We start from the raw sequence: 18,421 nt of genomic DNA on the forward strand, positions 1-18,421 counted from the left end.
GAGATGGACTGTGTTGATGGCTGCACAACAGTGTGAATTGTACTTACTACCACTGAACTGTACACCTAAAGATGGTTTCTGAAATTTTATGTTATATATATTTTACCACAATTAAATCTCTCTTTTTTTTTTCTTTTGTAGACGGAGTCTTGCTCTGTCGCCAGGCTGGAGTGCAGTAGCACAATCTCGGATCACTGCAACCTCTGCCTCCCTAGTTCAAGCGATTCTCCTGCCTCAGCCTCCCAAGTAGCTGGAACTACAGGCGCACACCGCCACGCCCAGCTAATTTTTTTCTGTATTTTAGTAGAGACGAGGTTTCACCATGTTGCCCAGTCTGGTCTTGAACTCCTGAGCTGAGGCAATCTACCCCCCTCGGCTTCTCAAAGTGCTAAGATTACAGGTGTGAGCCACCGTGCCCAGCCAAAGTTTTTCTTTAAAGTGTGAGTTGTTAGAGGAGTAGGAAAAGGGTCAGTGTGGCCAAAGTGTGTAGGGAATGATGGGGAGGTAAAAAATGAAATTAAGAAGGTGAGGAGAGGGCCAGATGTTGTGGCTTACGCTTGTAATCCCAGCACTTTGGGAGGCAGGGGCGGGCGGATCACCTAAGGTCAAGAGTTTGAGACCAGCTTAGCCAAAATCGTGAAGCCCTGTCTCTATTAAAAATATAAAAATTAGCTGGGCATGGTGGCAGGCGCCTGTACTCTCAGCTACTTGGAGGACTGATGCACGAGAATCGCTTGAACCCAGGAGGTGGAGGTTGCAGTGAGCTGAGATCGCGCCATTACACTCCAGCCTGGGCGACGAGCGAAACTCTGTCTCAAAAAATAAAAATAAAGCATGACTCATTCAAATATAGAATGGAGGGCTGGGCATGGTGGCTCGTGCCTGTAATCCCAGCACTTTGGAAGGCTGAGGCAGGCAGATGATTTGAGCCCCAGAGTTCGAGACCAGTCTGGGCAATAAGGTGAAACCCTGTCTCTACAAAAAAATACAAAAATTAGCAGGGCATGGTGGTGTGCACCTATAGTCTCAGCTACTTGAGAGGCTGAGGTGGGCGGATGGCATGAGCCCGGAGGTGAAAGTTGCAGTCAGCCAAGATCGCACCATTGTACTCCAGCCTGGGTGACAGAATGAGACCCCATCTCACACAAAACAAAACACAAAACAAACAAATATAGAATTGACACATGTCAGAAAAGTATTCTACTTGTCTAAGAGGAAACAGTTGGATGGTGAAGTTGGTTCAGAGAATGTTTTGAGGAAGTAGGTACTTGAGGAAGTGGGAAATTTAGATATAAAACTGGTTAATCTTCTGCAGGGTAACAAGAACTATAAGCTATGGGATTCTGTTTTGTACTGGAGAGAAATAATTCAAAACTCTACTGGACAAGGCCAGGAACATTGGCTCATGCCTGTAATCCCAGCATTTTGGGAGGCCGAGGCAGGCAGATCACTTGAAGTCAGGAGCTTGAGACGGTAAAACCCCATCTCCACTAAAAAAAAAAAAAAAAAAAAAAAAATTAGCTGGTGGAGCATGCCTGTAGTCCCAGCTACTCGGGAGGCTGAGGCAGAAGAATTGCTTGAACCCAGGAGGTAGAAGTTGCAGTGAGCTGAGATCACGCCACTGCACTCCAGCCTAGGCAACAGAGTGAGACTCCATCTCAAAAACAAAAACAAACAAAAAACAACCAAAAACTCTACTGGACAAAAATCTGGGCCTTTGCCGGGCGCGGTGGCTCACGCTTGTAATCCCAGCACTTTGGGAGGCCGAGGCGGGCGGATCACGAGGTCAGGAGATCGAGACCACAATGAAACCCCGTCTCTACTAAAAATACAAAAAATTAGCTGGGCGTGGTGGCGGGCGCCTGTAGTCCCAGCTACTCGGAGAGGCTGAGGCAGGAGAATGGCATGAACCTGTGAGGCGGAGCTTGCAGTGAGCCGAGATTGCGCCACTGCACTCCAGCCTGGGCGACAGAGCGAGACTCCGTCTCAAAAAAAAAAAAAAAAAAAATCTGGGCCTTTAATCAATCAATACCTATGCAAACAAAGGAACAGTCCCTGGCCTATATAAGTAGTTGGTGGGCCACATCTGGCCTGGCTGCTTGTATTTGGAATAAGATTTTAATTTTATTATTTTTAAAAATAAGAGATGGGGTCACACTATGTTGGTCTTGAACTCTTGGCCTCAAGCAATCCTCCCGCCTCAGCCTCCCAAAGTGCTGGGATTACAGGTGTGAGCCACCATGCCCGGCCTAAAATACAGTTTTATTGGAACACAGCCACACCCAATTATTTCTGTATCTCCCCAGGCTGCTTTTGCTGTACAGAAACTGTGGACCATGATGACCGATAGATTTGAGCAGTCGACAGATAGGAAACAGCCCACAAAGCCTAAAATATTTACTACCTGGACCTTTACAGAAAGTTTGCTGATCCCTGCTAGAGAATTAAGTAATCTTTGGGTGAGCTTGTGAAACAAAGTCCTAGATGACATTGAAAGAACTACACTGCCCTCTCTTGGTCTTATTTCCAAAATTTGGATAATTTTTCTTAAAAAGGAGATGTTTGGCTTAAAAATTGGTGGGGCGTTTTGAATTGTTATCCCTGGTCTGTATTTCCTAAATCTTCCTGTTCACTCACCCCATAACCCTGCTACCCTCTTTCTACATTGGCGACAATGCCTCTTAGTATCTGTCAAACTTGTATAACGAGATTTAGAAAATATGATTAAGTACAGAGTTTATTCAAGTGCAAGGTTTGAGGATGATCACCTGGGAAACACAGACTCCAAAGGAATGGGATCAGTGTTGGAAAGAGAGGAAGCTAAGGTTTCACTTATATAGATAGAAACAGTTTCAGCTAAGTTGCAACATTTTCCATCCGAGGCGCATATGTATGTTACAGTCATTTGATTAAATCAGCTTGTTACATTTCAAGGAAGATGCTTTAACATTCTACGAAGAGGAGTAATGTCCTGAGAGGGTCTCATCTCTGGTGCTAGTGGGTCATTTCTTTCTTTTTTTTTTCTTGAGACAGAGTCTCCCTCTGTTGCCCAGGCTGGAGTGCAGTGGCGTGATCTTGGCTCACTGCAACCTCCGCCTCCCGGGTGCAAGTCATTCTCCTGCCTCAGCCTCCTGAGTAGCTGGGATTACAGGTGTGTGCCACCACGCCTGGCTATTTTTTTTTTTTTTTTTTGGTAGAGACGGGGTTTCACCATGTTGGTCAGGCTGGTCTCGAACTCCTGACCTTGTGATCTGTCTGCCTCGGCCTCCCAAAATGCTGGGATTACAGGCGTGAGCCACTGTGTATCGCCCAGGCTCGAGTGCAGTGGCGAAATCTCTGCTCACTGCAACCTCTGCCTCCTGAGTTCAAGCAATTCTTCTGCCTCAGCCTCCCAAGTAGCTGGGATTACAGGTGTCCACCACCACGCCCAATTTTTATATTTTTAGTAGAAACAGGGTTTCACCATATGGGCCAGGCTGGTCCCCAGCTCCTGATCTCAGGTGATTCACCTGTCTTGGCCTCCCAAATTGCTGGGATTACAGGCGTGAGCCACCGTGCCCGGCCTACTGGGTCATTTCTAATCATTTACAGGACAAAGCAGAAGTTGCAACTGCATACTACATGGCCACATTCCTCTCAAGGCTCAGAAGAAAGTTCCAGCAGCTTTAAGTTTGAATTATTTAATTTAAAATATCCCAGCTCTTGGCTGGGCACAGTGGCTCACACCTGTAATCCCAGCACTTTGGGAGGCCGAGGCAGGCGGATCACCTGAGCTCAGGAGTTCGAGACCAGCCTGCCAACATGGCAAAACCCTGTCTCTACTAAAAATACAAAAATTAGCCAGGCATGGTGGCGGGCGCCTGTAGTCCCAGCTACTCAGGAGGTTGAGACACGAGAATCATTTAAACTTGGGAGGCAGAGGTTGCAGTGAGCCTGTATTGGGCCACTGCACTGCAGCCAGGGCAACAGAGTGAGACTCCATCTCAAAATAAATAAATAAATAATAAAATAAAATAAAATATCCCACCCTTTCCTCTGAGGGTGGAACTTATGAAAGGCTCTTTTAAGTGCAGGTAGGCCTGAAAAGCAATTGGTGGTGAGTAATGTCCTTTGCAACATCGTTTTTGCTCGAGAAGGCATTCTGTTTCTGACTCCTGTTAAGGCTTCCGTAATTGAAGGCCCATTCTCATGGAAGCTTTCCTTGGGAGGGCCCCTCCGCTCCTTGGAATGAAGCTCAAGAACTGTTGGAAGTCCTGAGAGGGCAATGCTGGTGCCTGCTTGACCACTGCTGTTTCTGGGTCCGGGCACATAGTAGGTGCTCAGTAAATATTTGTTGAGTGAACTAGAGCCAATGAAAGAATAGCATTTTGTCCTCTGCTCGGGATCAACCCTGTGAGAGGAACCAAGTTTTGGTGATAAAGGCTGCCATCTGCAGGGAATAGGTGAAATGGCATTATTCAGAATTGCTAAATCCTGAGGATAATACAGTCGATTTCGAGGCAAGATTAACATATATTTTCTCCTTTCGCTTGCTGGAGAATTAACATCATCTTGTCTTTTCCAATTAAGGAAACCTGAATCCTGCACCCTTTCTCAAATAACATTTTTAAGCTTTTATTTATTTATTAAGACGGAGTCTTGCTCTGTCACCCAGGCTGCAGTGCAGTGGCATGATCTCGGCTCACTGCAACCTCCGCCTCCTGGGTTCAAGCAATTCTCTTGCCTCAGCCTCCTGAGTAGCTGGGACTACAGGTGTGTACCACCACGCCCGGCTAATTTATTGTATTTTTAGTAGAGACAGGGTTTCACTGTGTTAGCCAGGATGGTCTCAATCTCCTGACTTCATGATCCGCCTGCCTTGGCCTCCCGGCTAATTTATTGTATTTTTAGTAGAGACAGGGTTTCACTGTGTTAGCCAGGATGGTCTCAATCTCCTGACTTCATGATCCGCCTGCCTTGGCCTCCCAAAGTGCTGGGATTACAGGCGTGAGCCACCAAGCCTGGACAGCTTTTATTTTCTTTTAAATGGAGACAGGGTTTTGCTCTGTCACCCAGGCTGAAGTGCAGTAGCATGATCATAGCTCACTGCAGCTTCCAACTCCAGGGCTCAAGCGATCCTCCCATTTCAGCCTCCTGAGTAGCTAGGACTGGTGTGTGGTACCACATCTGGCTAATTTGTTTTTGTTTTTTTTGTGGAGAAAGAGTCTTGCTATATTGTCCAGTCTGCATTTTAAAGCTTTTTGAGGGCTTAGTTAGCCATGCTGCATACTGTATACACCATGCTGTATGCACAAAACTGGTACCTAGGTATCACTATTTCCCTGTTTTATAGATGAAGAATCGGAACACAGAAAAGATGCCCAAAGTTATACTGCTAGCAAGTGGCAGAACTAGGGATTTGAACCCAAACACTGTGGCTTCAGAAAGTGTGCTCGTTTTCTCTTTTCTTTCTTTTTTTTTTTTTTTTTAAGACAGAGTCACTCTGTCACCCAGGCTGGAGTGCAGAGGCAATCTCAGCTCACTGCAACCTCCGCCTCCTGGGTTCAAGGGATTCTCGTGCCTCAGCCTCCCAAGTAGCTGTGACTACAGGCGTCCACCACCAGGCCCCAGTAATTTTTGTATTTTTTTTTTTAACATTTTTCAGTAGAGAAGGAGTTTCACCATGTTGGCCAGGCTGGTCTGGAACTCCTGACCTCAAGTGATCTGCTCGCCTTAGAGTCCCAAAATGCTGAGATTACAGGCGTGAGTCACTATGCCTTGCCCAGTAGACCATTTTTTTTTTTTTTTTGAGACGGAATCACACTTTGTGACCCAAGCTGGATTGCAGTGGTGCGATTTCGGCTCACTGCAACCTCCACCTCCCAGGTTCAGGCAATTCTCCTGCCTTAGCCTCCCAAGTAGCTGGGATTTCAGGTGCACACCACCCACCACGCCCAGCTAATTTTTTTGCATTTTTAGTAGTGACGGGTTTTCACCATGTTTGCCAGGCTGGTTTTGAACTCCTGACCTCAAGTGATCCGCCCATCTTGGCCTCCCAAAGTTCCAGGATTACAGGTGTGAGCTACCACGCCTGGCCTAGATCTTATTTTTAAGAGCAGTTTTAGGTTCACAGCAAAATTGAGCAGAAGGTACAGATATATCCCCTGGCTCACACAGGCCTAGCCTCCCCCATTATAGAATGTGTGCTTCTAATCATTTCACTATATTACCTCTCCATGCCTGATAGGAAAATATTTACATAAAACATATAGAAACATGGCAGATTGAGCCCATGCAGTTATCTCTGCTCTCTCCTGAAACACTCCTAAAATACTAGTAAAGGAATCAAAGAGGTATAAACCCACAAAGAATGGGAGAAGACTGCTCATAAGAGATCTCAAATCCTTTTTAGAAGATAGAATGTAGATGAGTGGTTTACCTGGGAGGAGAAACCCTAGTTCTTGCAGGAGTTGCTAATGAGTAGCAAGGCAGTTAGAGCTGATAAACCCCAGAAAGGCTCAGGAATTGGTTGAAGGCCCTTGTGCTGAGAGGTGGGACCGAAAACCAATAATTCATTGAATATAAATACCATCTGGGGGAAGCGTTAGACCCCTGATTCTCCTCCTTGTCACTCCCTAACCCCAATCTCTGCAGAAGATGAGATGTTTATTCCCTGGAGAACTTGAACCAGAGAAATTCTGGGTCCAGGGATAGCAGTCAGAGAAAACACTTGGAGGCGAGGCAACGTCCTAAAAACAGAGGGATTAAATGAAAGTGTGCAGGCTGGGCACAGTGGTTCACGCCTGTAATCCCAGCACTTTGAGAGGCTGAGGTGACGGCTGGGCGCGGTGGCTCACGCTTGTAATCCCAGCACTTTGGGAGGCCGAGGCGGGCGGATCACGAGGTCAGGAGATCGAGACCACGGTGAAACCCCGTCTCCACTAAAAATACAAAAAATTAGCCGGGCTTGGTGGCGGGTGCCTGTAGTCCCAGCTACTCGGAGAGGCTGAGGCAGGAGAATGGCGTGAACCCGGGAGGCGGAGCTTGCAGTGAGCCGAGATCGCGCCACTGCACTCCAGCCTGGGCGACAGAGCAAGACTCGTCTCAAAAAAAAAAAAAAAAAAAAAGAGAGGCTGAGGTGGGCGGATCACCTGAGGTCAGGAGTCAGGAGTTTGAGACCAGCCTGGCCAACATGGTGAAACCCTGCCTCTACTAAAAATACAAAAATTAGCTGGATGTGGTGGCAGGCGCCTGCAGTCCCAGTTACTCGGGAGGCTGAGGCAGGAGAATCTCTTGAATCTGGGAGGTGGAGGTCACAGTGAGCCGAGATCACGCCACTACACTCCAACCTGGGCAACAGAGTGAGACTCTGTCTCAAAAAGAAAGTGTGCAGCTAAAAACATTCTTAACATATTTTAAATAATCCTATGGTTGGGTGGTAGTATTGGTATCATTATTCTGTATTATTAGTATTGTTATTGGTATTGTTATTCTCTTTTTTTTGGGTGGAGGGATGGAGTCTTAATTGGAAGCATCAGTATGATGGATTTTATCTTGAAGAATACATATTTCTGACCAGGCGCAGTGGCTCACGCCTGTAATCCCAGCACTTTGGGAGGCTGAGGTGGGTGGATCACTTGAGGTCAGGAGTTTGGGGCCAGCCTGGCCAACACTGTGAAACCCTGTCTCTACTGAAAATACAAAAATTAGCTGAGCGTTGTGGCATGTGCCTGTAATCCCAGCTACTTGGGAGGCGGAGGCAGGAGAATCGCTTGACCCTGGGAGGTGGAGGTTACAGTGAGCAGTGAGCCGAGATGGTGCCACTGCACTCCAGCCTGGGCAACACGGCAAGACTCCATCTTAAAAAAAAAAAAGAAAACAAACAAACAAACAAACAAACAATAAACGGCTGGGCGTGATGGCTTCTGCCTATAATCCCAGCACTTTGGGAGGCCAAGGCGGGTGGATCGCTTGAGGTCAGGAGTTTGAGACCAGCCTGACCAACATGGTGAAACCCCATCTCTACTAAAAGTACAAAATTAGCCGGGAGAGGTGGTGTGTACCTGTAATCCCAGCTACTCGGGAGGCTGAGGCAGGGGAATCGCTTGAACCCAGGAGGCGGGGGTTGCAGTGAGCCAAGATCATGCCATTGCACTCCAGACTGGGCAACAAGGGTGAAACTCTGTCTTAAGAAAAAAAAAAAAGAGGAAGAAGAAGAAGAATTCACCAGCAGGCTGCCAGTAGCCAGTAAAAGGTAAGTGAAAGAGGAACTATCTGCAGGTCCCGAGGAAAGAATGAAAACATATTTACAACACAGAAACAGAAATAGCCGTGGAGGAGGACAGAGCAGGGTCGCTTAGTGGGACCAGGAAGCCAGCTTACTTTCATTTTTTGAAGCTCCTTATATACAGAAAAACAAATTTATTTTTTCATTTCACATTTGACAAATACTTTCAGCACCCCAAGATTAAAATGTAATGTAGATGTGCTGTCACCAGGTGATTGGATTTCTTTTTTTTTTTTTTTTCTTGAGACGGAGTCTCACTCTGTTGTTAGGCTGGAGTGCAGTGGTGCGATCTCAGCTCACTGCAACCTCTGTCTCCCAAGTTCAAGTGATTCTCTTTGCCTCAGCCTCCCAAGTAGCTGGGATTACAGGCGCCCACCACCACGCCTGGCTAATTTTTTTGTATTTTTAGTAGAGACGGGTTTTCACTATGTTGGCTAGGCTGGTCTCGAACTCCTGACCTCGTGATCCGCCTGCCTCGGCCTCCCAAAGTGCTGGGATTACAGGCATGAGCCGCCGCGTCGGGCCGTGATTGGATTTCTTAAAAGCCAGTTAATGAAACTGCAAGGAGAAACCACCATACACCTGTCAGAATAACTGAAAACAAAAATGAAAACAAAGGTGGCCATCCTAAGTGCCTGCGAGCATGGGAAACTGGGACTCTCATACCTTGTTATTGGGAAAGCAAATGGGCCAGTCACTTTGGAAAAAACTGGGCAGTTTCTTATACATTTAAACACATACTGACCATAAAACCCAGAAATCTCACTCCTAGGTATGTATATAAGAGAAATGAAACACATATTTTATTTTTAACCAACAAAACCTAGAAAAACCCAAATTCCTTCAACTGATGAATGGATGGGTAAATTGCAAAGGAGCCATTTTTGGAATACTTGCCACCAGTAAAAAGAATGGACTGGGGCCGGACGTGGTGGCTCATGCCTGTAATCCCAGCACTTTGGGGGGCCAAGGCAGGTGGATCACCTGAGGTTGGGAGTTCAAGACCAGCCTCACCAACATGGAGAAACCTCATCTCTACTAAAAATACAAAATTAGCTGGGCGTGGTGGCACATGCCTGTAATCCCAGCTATTCGGGAGGCTGAGGCAGGAGAATCATTTGAACCCAGGAGGTGGAGGTTGCGCTGAGCCAAGATCATGCCATTGCACTTCAGCCTGGGCAACAAGAGCAAAACTCCATCTCAAAAAAAAAAAAAAAAGAATTGACTGGGTCAAGCACGGTGGCTCATGCCTGTAATCCCAGCACTTTGGGAGGCTGAGGCAGGAGGATCATTTATGGCAGGAGTTTGAGATCAGCCTAGGCAACATAGTGAAATCCCATCCCTACAAAAAAATTGTAAAAAATAAAAAAAATGAACTGAAATAAATTTTTGCATATATGGCTAGAGGAGTTTCAACAAGCATGCCAAGACTACACAATGGAGAAAGAAGAGTCCCTTCAACAAATGGTGCTGGGAAAACTGGAAATCACGTGCAGAAAAATGAAGCTAGATCCTTACTTTATACCAGATACAGAAATAAACTCAAAATGGATTAAAGACCTCAAAATGTTAAGACCTCAAAACTCCTAGAAGAAAACATAAGGGAAAAGCTTCAGGATACTAGATTTGGCAATGATTTCTTGGATAAGACACCAAAAGCACAGACAACAAAAGAAAAAATAGACAAATGGAAACATATCAGAGTAAAAACTTGTGGATATCAAAGGCAAAAATCAACAGAGTGAAAGGCAACCCAATGGAATAGGAGAAAATATCTGTAAATCACTTATCTGATAAGAGGATAATTTCCAGAATACATAAGGATTCCTACAACTGAACAATGATAATAAACAACCCAATTAAAAAATGGGCAACTGACTTGATAGACATTTCTGCAAAGAAGATATACCAGTGGTCAACAAGCACACAAAGAGATTCACAACATCACTAATCATTAGGGAAATCAAAACCATGAAATATCAACTTATACCCATTAGGATGATAACTATCAAAAGAACAGAAAACCGTAAGTGTTGACAAAGATTTAGAGAAGTTGGGATGCTTATGCACTGTGTTTGGAAACATAAAATGGTACAGCCATTATGGAAAACAGCGAATTTTTTTACTTTCATAGAGATGGGGTCTTGCCAATGGCCGAAGCTGGCCTATGAACTCCTGGCCTCAAGTGATTCTCCTGGCTCGGTCTCTCAAAGTGCTGGGATTACAAGCGTGAGCCACCTTGCTCACATGTTCTACATCTTGATTGTGGTTGTGGTTAATGTGACTGTATGTGTTTGTTAAAACTCATAAAACTAGGCAGGGCATGGTGGCTCATGCCTGTAATTCCAGCACTTTGGGAGGCCGAGGCGGGTGGATCACTTGAAGTCAGGAGTTCAAGACCAGCCTGACCAACATGGTAAAACTCCATCTCTACTAAAAATACAAAAAAAATTAGCTAGGCATGGTGGCGCACGCCTGTAATCCCAGCTACTTGGGAGGCTGAGGCAGGAGAATCGCTTGAACCTGGGAGGCAGAGGTTGCAGTGAGCTGAGATTGTGCCATTGCACTCCAACCTGGGCAACAAGAGCAAAATTCCGTCAGAAAAACACAAAACCAGCCGGGCGCGGTGGCTCACGCTTGTAATCCCAGCACTTTGGGAGGCCGAGGCGGGCGGATCACGAGGTCAGGAGATCGAGACCACGGTGAAACCCCGTCTCTACTAAAAAATACAAAAAATTAGCCGGGCGCGGTGGCGGGCGCCTGTAGTCCCAGCTACTCGGAGGCTGAGGCAGGAGAATGGCGTGAACCCGGGAGGCGGAGCTTGCAGTGAGCCGAGATTGCGCCACTGCACTCCAGCCCGGGCGACAGAGCGAGACTCTGTCTCAAAAAAAAAAAAAAAAAAAAAAGTAAAACACAAAAACAAAAACAAAAAAACTCATAAAATTGAGCCGGGTGTGTGGCACGTGCCTGTAGTCCTAGCTACTCTAGAGGCTGAGGTGGGAGGATCCCTTCAGCCCAGGGGTTCAAGGCTGCAGCGAGCTATGACTGCACCACCTTACTCCAGCCTGGGCAACAGAGTGAGACTCTGTGTCTACCCAAAAATAAAAATAAAAAAGGAAAGAAGAAATATTCATAGAATTGCCCACCAAAGAAACCTGTACTCTGATATGTAAGAAAAACCTTACATCAAAACTATCACACAAAAATGTATACTGCATATAAATTATCCCTCTATAAACCTAAGAAAAAAGAAATGTGGAGCAAGTATGGCAAAATGTCAATTTCTGAATAATCTTGGAGGAGTACACAGTGGCCTTCTTTTCTGTGCCTTTTATCCTGTTTGGAAAATTTCTTTTTTTTTTTTTTTTTTGAGAGAAGTCTTGCTCTTGTCCCCCAGGTTTGAGTGCAATGGTTTATCTTGGCTCACTGCAACCTCAGCCTCCCGGGTTCAAATGATTCTCCCGCCTCTGCCTCCCAAGTAGATGGGATTAAGGCACCTGCCACCACGCCTGGCTAATTTTTTTTTTTTTTTTTTTTTGAGATGGAGTCTCGCTCTTTCACCCAGGCTGGAGTGCAGTGGCGCGATCTCGGCTCACTGCAGGCTCCGCCCCCCGGGGTTCACGCCATTCTCCTGCCTCAGTCTCCCGCGTAGCTGGGACTACAGGCGCCTGCCACCTCGCCTGGCTAATTTTTTGTATTTTTAGTAGAGACGGGGTTTCACCGTGGTAGCCAGGATGGTCTCGATCTCCTGACCTCGTGATCCGCCCGCCTCGGCCTCCCAAAGTGCTGGGATTACAGGCGTGAGCCACCGCACCCGGCCACGCGTGGCTAATTTTTGTGTTTTTTAGTAGAGACGGGGTTTCACCATGTTGGCCAGGCTGGTCTTGAACTCCTGACCTCAGATGATCTGCCTGCCTCGGCCTCCCAAAGTGCTGGGATTACAGGCGTGAGCCACTGTGCCCAGTCCCTGTTTGGAAAATTTCAATCTGAAAAGAACAAAAACAAAAATGATTTTTTAGAAAGCCGAGTTTATTCAAACTGCAGTCTGGTTCAATAATAGGATGCAAGGTTAAAACTGTATGGTAAGCTGGGTATGGTGACTCATGCCTGTAATCCCAGCACTTTGGGAAGCTGGGGTGGGTGGATCACTTGAGGTCAGGAGTTTGAGACTAGCCTGGTCAACATGGTGAAACCCTGTCTCTACTAAAAATACAAAAATTAGCCAGGCGAGGTGGCAGGCATGTGTAATCCCAGCTACTCGGGAGGCTGAGGCAGGAGAATCACTTGAACCCGGAAGGTGGAGGTTGCAGTGAGCTGAGATTGGGCCACTGCACACCAGCCTGGGCAAAAGACTGAGACTCCGTCTCAAAGAAAAAAAAAAAAGAAACCCAAAAAGAAAAAAAAATAACAACTGTATGGTAAACAAGGAATTCTTATTTCATTCCTGTTGGTGAGTGTCTGTGACTGTATGTATGACTTTGTTTTAGAAAAGGTCAAATGCAAATGTGAGACCTTTCGAGAATGTGAAGTCTGCTCAAATAGTCCTTCTGTCCCTGTAACGTTTCAGAAAACACTTAAAGAACAAGAATAGGCTGGGCACGGTAGCTCACGCCTGTAATCTCAGCACTTTGGGAGGCCGAGGCGGCTGGATCACTAGGTCAGGAGTTCGAGACCAGCCTGGCCGAGATAGTGAAACCCGTCCTACTAAAAATACAAAAATTAGCCAGGCATGGTGGCGGGCACCTCCCAGCTACTCGGGAGGCTGAGGCAGGAGAATCGCTTGAACCTGGGAGGCAGAGTTTGCAGTGAGCCGAGACCGCTCCACTGCACTCTAGCCTAAGCGACAGAGCAAGACTCTATTTCAAAAAAAAAAAAAAAAAAAAAAAGAACAAGAATAGTACTCGGTGGTTGATGAGGTATGTGGGGACTGGGAGAATGAGAGCAGTTAAGGATTATTTTCTTCTGGGCGTTGATCTGGAAATCAATTACCCAACTAGTTACTTCAGTCAAAATGGTACAGCCAATCCTCCATCTTCACACAGTCTTGATCCCTTTGTAGATCTAAAGTAACCCCTTTAGGAAGCTTGATGACTCTGCCACCTCATTTGTGAAATGTTTGGGTGAGATGAATAAAAACAGATATACTAATCACTAGAAAAAAATTTATACTTTTTTTGTTTTTGAGACAGAGTCTCACTCTGTTGCCTAGGCCAGACTGCAGTGGTGTGATCATGGCTCACTGCAGCCCTTGACCTCCTGGCCTCAAGCGAGCCTCCAACCTCAGCCTCTAGAGTAACTGGGTTTACAGGAACGTGCCACCATGCCCAGCTAATTTATTAATTTTAAACAGGTTGGAAGCCATGACTTCAGCAATAACAAGAACAACAATAATAACCAATTCACCTCAAACCACACCAAAGAGCAAGACAGAGTGGTTGACTCTACCTTGTGAAGTTAGCCTTAGTTTTTTTCCCTACTTACATACTCCTCCTATCTTTGATTTTTTTTTCTTTCAGGCTCCTCATATATGGCAGCTTCTCAGCACAGAATTCTAAAAAGCTGAATTGTCTTAAGCCTCCCAGTGTCAGCACACACTATAAGGAATTGTGAATGCCAATAATCCTGGAGAAACAGATGGATATTTGAAATCACAAACATTTATGCACTAACCAAATGTTGAGGTTTTGGGCCCAATATGGAACTCGATCTTAGCCACTTTTGTGTCCTTCCATCCTAATGAGGGAACCTGCTAAGGCCAGGGACAAAAGGAAGGGAGAAAGGGTGTTCTTGGTTGAAAGATGAAAACAGGCTGGCAGAAATGGGTCACCTGTGAAATGAAAAGTTCCAATGTTCCTAATGTTTGCAAAATGTATCTGGGTAGGTGCAATCCTCATTCAGAGTCAAATATCATAAAATTACTTTGGGGCCATCTGTCAAGTGTTTGAGATTGGACAAAAGAGGTAGTGAAATTGGCAAATCATATCATAGCAGGTCCTGGTTGGAATAATGGGATATCAGACTTGAAGAGGACCTCAGAGGTCCTATAACCGTAACAAAAATTATAAAACTGGATGGGAGTGGTGGCTCACGCCTGTAATCCCAGCACTTTGGGAGGCCAAGGTGGGCAGATCACTTGAGGTCAGGAGTTCGAGAACAGCCTGGCCAATATGGTGAAACCCCATCTCTACTAAAAATACAAAAATTAGCTGGGCTTGGTGGCGGGTGCCTGTAATCCCAGCTACTTGGGAGGCTGAGGCAGGAGAATCACTTGAACCTGGAAGGCAAAGGTTGCACTGAGCCAAGATCCTGCTACTGCACTCTAGCCTGGGCGACAGAGTGAGACTCCATCTCAAAAAAAAAAAAAAATTATAAAGCTAAAGGATGAGTTATCAAAATTTAATCCAGCAGTCTAAAATTTCAAAACAGAAAATAGAACAAAATGGTTCACAGGTATTAAGGAATAGGAAAGAAAGTAGAGGGCTGGAAGTAAAGAGGTTTAAAAAGGAAAACAAACATGCCCTGGTTTTAGAAGTTATGAGATGAAGGTTTGGAAAATATATACATATTTTTTTGAGATGGAGTCTCGCTGTGTCACCAGGCTGGAGTGCAGTGGTGTGATCTCGACTCACTACAACCTCCGCCTCCCAGGTTCAAACAGTTCTCCCACCTCAGCCTCCCAAGTAGCTGGAACTACAGGTGCCCACCACCACGCTCAGCTAATTTTTGTATTTTTAGTAAAGAGAGGGTTTCACCATGTTGGCCAGGATGGTCTCGATCTCTTGACCTCGTGATCCACCCGCCTCAGCCTCCCAAAGTGCTGGGATTACAGGCGTGAGCCACCATGCCCGGCCTACTTTTGGTTATTTTTTTAAAAGGGGAAGCATTTAATCAGTTATTAAAAGCAGTCCAGAATTTCAGTCAGATGCTAAAGCAATCCTTCACAGAAAAAAGAGAAGTATCTGTCTTACACATTTGAGCGATTCAATTATATTTTTATACACTGTCTCTGGAATGCCACAGGAAGGTGCTAAAGATATCACTTTGATGATTTAGTTTTGCTAAATACATTTAATAAACTAGATATATATACTGTTTGGCATTCTTTTGAATTGGTATACACATTTCTTGAATAAATATTGTGTTATGTTTAAGGTTTTTTTGTTTTGGAGTGCAGTGGCACGATCATGGCTTACTGCAGCCTCAAGCTCTCCGGGCTGAGGTGATCCTTCCACCTCAGCCTCCTGAGTAGCTGGGACTACAGGCACGTCCCACCACACCTGGCTAATTTTTGCATTTTTTGTAGAGATGTGGTTTCACCATGTTGCCCAGGCTGGTCTCAACTCCTGGACTCAAGTGATCCTCCCAAAGGGCTGGGAGTACAGGTGTGAGCCACTGTGCCTGGCCATGTCTAAGTACTTTGACATCTACTTCTGAACTGTGCGGAGATTAAGTGTCAAAGGTGCAGCCAACATCCCTGGGCTTGGGTACCTCCTAAATAAGCCCATTCAGAATGGAGAGGCTTTCCTAAATCTTAGGGTCTCCAGGTCATTTTGTAGCATTACAGTGGATTTGCTTTGTTTTCCCCTTTAAGATGTCTAAATTATTTTACTTAATTTTTGTAAAAGATTTTTGTCTTTAAATAAGTTCTTAGGCCTGGCGTGGTGGCTCATGTCTGTAATCCCAGCTCTTTGGGAGGCTGAGGCGGGAGGATCACTTGAGGCCAGGAGTTTGTGACTAGCCTGATCAACATAGTGAGACCCCCTCTCTACAAAAAATGATAAAAGGTATTAAGTGTTCATTTGTCCCCTTTATCACAATACAGCAGACAGAAGTTATCTGGCAACGTTGTGAGATGCAGCTAAAACAAAAAAGGTGAAGCCAGTGTTGACAGAGTCTGGGATAGAGAGAATTCAGAGACAGTGATCTCACAGATCCCTGTGCTCCTTCGAAACACCCACGTTAGTGGCGTTGGGACGGTGCTTCCCAAATTTCCGTCCAACTCATCTGCTTGCATCGGGACATTTGTTAAAAATATTTATTCCTGGCTGGGAGTGGTGGCTCACGCCTCGAATCCCAACTACTCAGGACTCAGGAGGCTGAAGCACGTGGATCACTTGAATCCAGGAGTTCGAGACCTGTCTGGGCGACGGAGGGAGACCTCGTCTCTACAAAAAAAAAATACAAAAATTAGCTGGGTATGGTGGCGCGCGCCTGAGTTCCCAGCTACTCAGGAGGCTGAAGTGGGAGGATTGCTTGAGCCCCAGAGGTCGAGGCTGCAGTGAGCCGAGATCGCGCTACTGCACTCCAGCCTGGGCGACAGAGTGAGACCCTGTCTCAAAAAAAAAATCCCCCAAAAACTGATTCCTGGGTCCTGCCCTAAACTTACCAACTCAGGATGTCCTGAGGTGGTACCTGGAAATCCGACTTTTTTTTTTTGGTTGAGACAGAGTCTCGCACTGTTGCCCAGGCTGGAGTGCAGTGGCACGGTCACGGCTCACTGTAGCCTTCACCTCCCGGGTTCAAGCGATTCTCCCGCCTCAGCCTCCCGAGTAGCTGGAACTACAGAAAATCTGCATTTTTTAAGCAAGCGCCGCAGACCGGTTGGGAACCACAGCCGGGATTTACACGCCCCTCGTTTACGCCAGCATCACACCCGCTCACTATTGCTCGCCCCTGTGCCTGCCATCGCTGCCTCACCCAGGCTCCGCCCTCCGTCCTCATCCGGGATCCGCCCCCTGCCTCATACAGGCTTGGACCCCGTCAGTCTCCTGCAGCTTCTGGCGGCTTCGCAAGCCCCTTCCCGTGATGCCCCGCGCCTGGCTGCCGCGGTTGCCGGGCAACGCGCGGTCCCGGTCGCGGGCCTAGCTGGGACCCTCTGGGAGATGAGGCCGCGAGGTCTCCCGCCGCTCCTGGTGGTGCTCCTGGGCTGCTGGGCCTCCGTGAGCGCCCAGACTGAGGCCACCCCGGCGGTGACGACAGAGGGCCTCAACTCCACCGAGGCAGCCCTGGCCACTTTCGGAACTTCCCCGTCGACCAGGCCCCCCGGGACTCCCACGGCTCCAGGGCCCTCCTCGGGCCCCAGGCCTACCCCGGTCACGGACGGTGGGTACCATGTGCCAGCTCCTGGGGTCCACAGTGATCCAACCTCAAGGGGGCAGCCCCGGTGAGGACGTAATAATGATAGCTAACGCTTATAGAGCACTTACTGTGTGGAGACACTGCTGAGTGTTCCGTAAACGTCCGTTCTCTAAACAAAAACCTTGAGAGGTAGCTGTTACTATCACTGTCAGGTAAATGAGAAAACCAGGTCTCAGAGTTTAAGTGGGACGGTATCAAACCTTTGAAAATACTTGAAGTGGTCCCAGACAACAGTGATGCAAAGAGCAATAATGAATGAATCTTTGCAGCCCAAGACGAAATTAAGTAGAGACAATGGTGGAAATTAGTGCCTAGGCTGCACTGAACTTGCACTTCAAGAGAGGCCAAAGGTCTGTCTTACTAAATGTGACTATGTTAAGACCCTTGTCTGTTGACCTGAATTCTAAAAACCTACGATTCCTCCTGTGTTGAATTGGAGGTGGAAAGCTATTGAGGGAGGGGTTACGCTTACTTCTTAGGAGTCATGTTTAGGGATAATTAACATTTTTTTCAGAAAATTATTGTTTAGTTCTAGAATTACACAGTGGAAATATTTTATAATCTAATTTGACGTTTGGCTGGCGCCGTGGCTCACGCCTGTAATCCCAGCACTTTGGGAGGTCAAGTCGGGTGGATTGCTTGAGGTAGGAGTTTAAGATCAGCCTGGTCAAAATGGCGAAACCCAGTCTCTACTAAAAATAGAAAAAATAGCCGGGCGTGGTGGTGCATGCCTGTAATCCCAGCTACTCGGGAGGCTGAGGCAGGAGAATCGCTTGAACCCATGAGGCAGAGGTTGCAGTAATTACCACTGCACTCCAGACTGGGCGACAGAGCAAGACTGTCTCCAAAAAAAAAAATTGACGTGGATGACTTCACTGAATGACTGTGACCCGTTAAGATTGAGTGCAAAACTTTGTGAATATGCCTTTTCCTGAGATGAGAGTTCATAGCAGCTGATTCTTAAAGTGGTTCATGATCTCAAAAAAAGTTTTTTAAATTTTCCGATTGTGTGAATTG

The 18,421-nt window shown here is 46.4% G+C and overlaps 1 protein-coding gene across 29 annotated transcripts in view; it reads left to right on the forward strand.

Moving 5' to 3' along the window:
- The first annotated feature begins 16,991 nt into the window (after positions 1-16,991).
- The window catches only part of TCTN1 (tectonic family member 1), a 44,500-nt gene continuing 43,070 nt past the window's right edge, over positions 16,992-18,421 (forward strand). For 22 of the 29 annotated variants that reach the window (XR_010114930.1, XR_010114929.1, XR_010114931.1 and 19 more), the window contains exon 1: positions 17,031-17,368. Coding sequence is in view for 20 of the 29 variants with exons in the window: in XM_055235779.2 (XP_055091754.1) it covers positions 17,149-17,368 (220 nt within the window). In the remaining 9 variants the exon portion in view is untranslated. Of the gene's footprint in view, positions 17,430-18,421 lie in introns of all 29 variants that reach the window. The other 7 variants (XM_055235777.2, XM_063614456.1, XM_063614457.1 and 4 more) reach the window with 3 other exon arrangements.

The sequence above is a fragment of the Symphalangus syndactylus genome, chromosome 13, assembly GCF_028878055.3.
Source record: "Symphalangus syndactylus isolate Jambi chromosome 13, NHGRI_mSymSyn1-v2.1_pri, whole genome shotgun sequence".
NCBI classification, from domain to species: Eukaryota; Metazoa; Chordata; class Mammalia; order Primates; family Hylobatidae; genus Symphalangus; species Symphalangus syndactylus.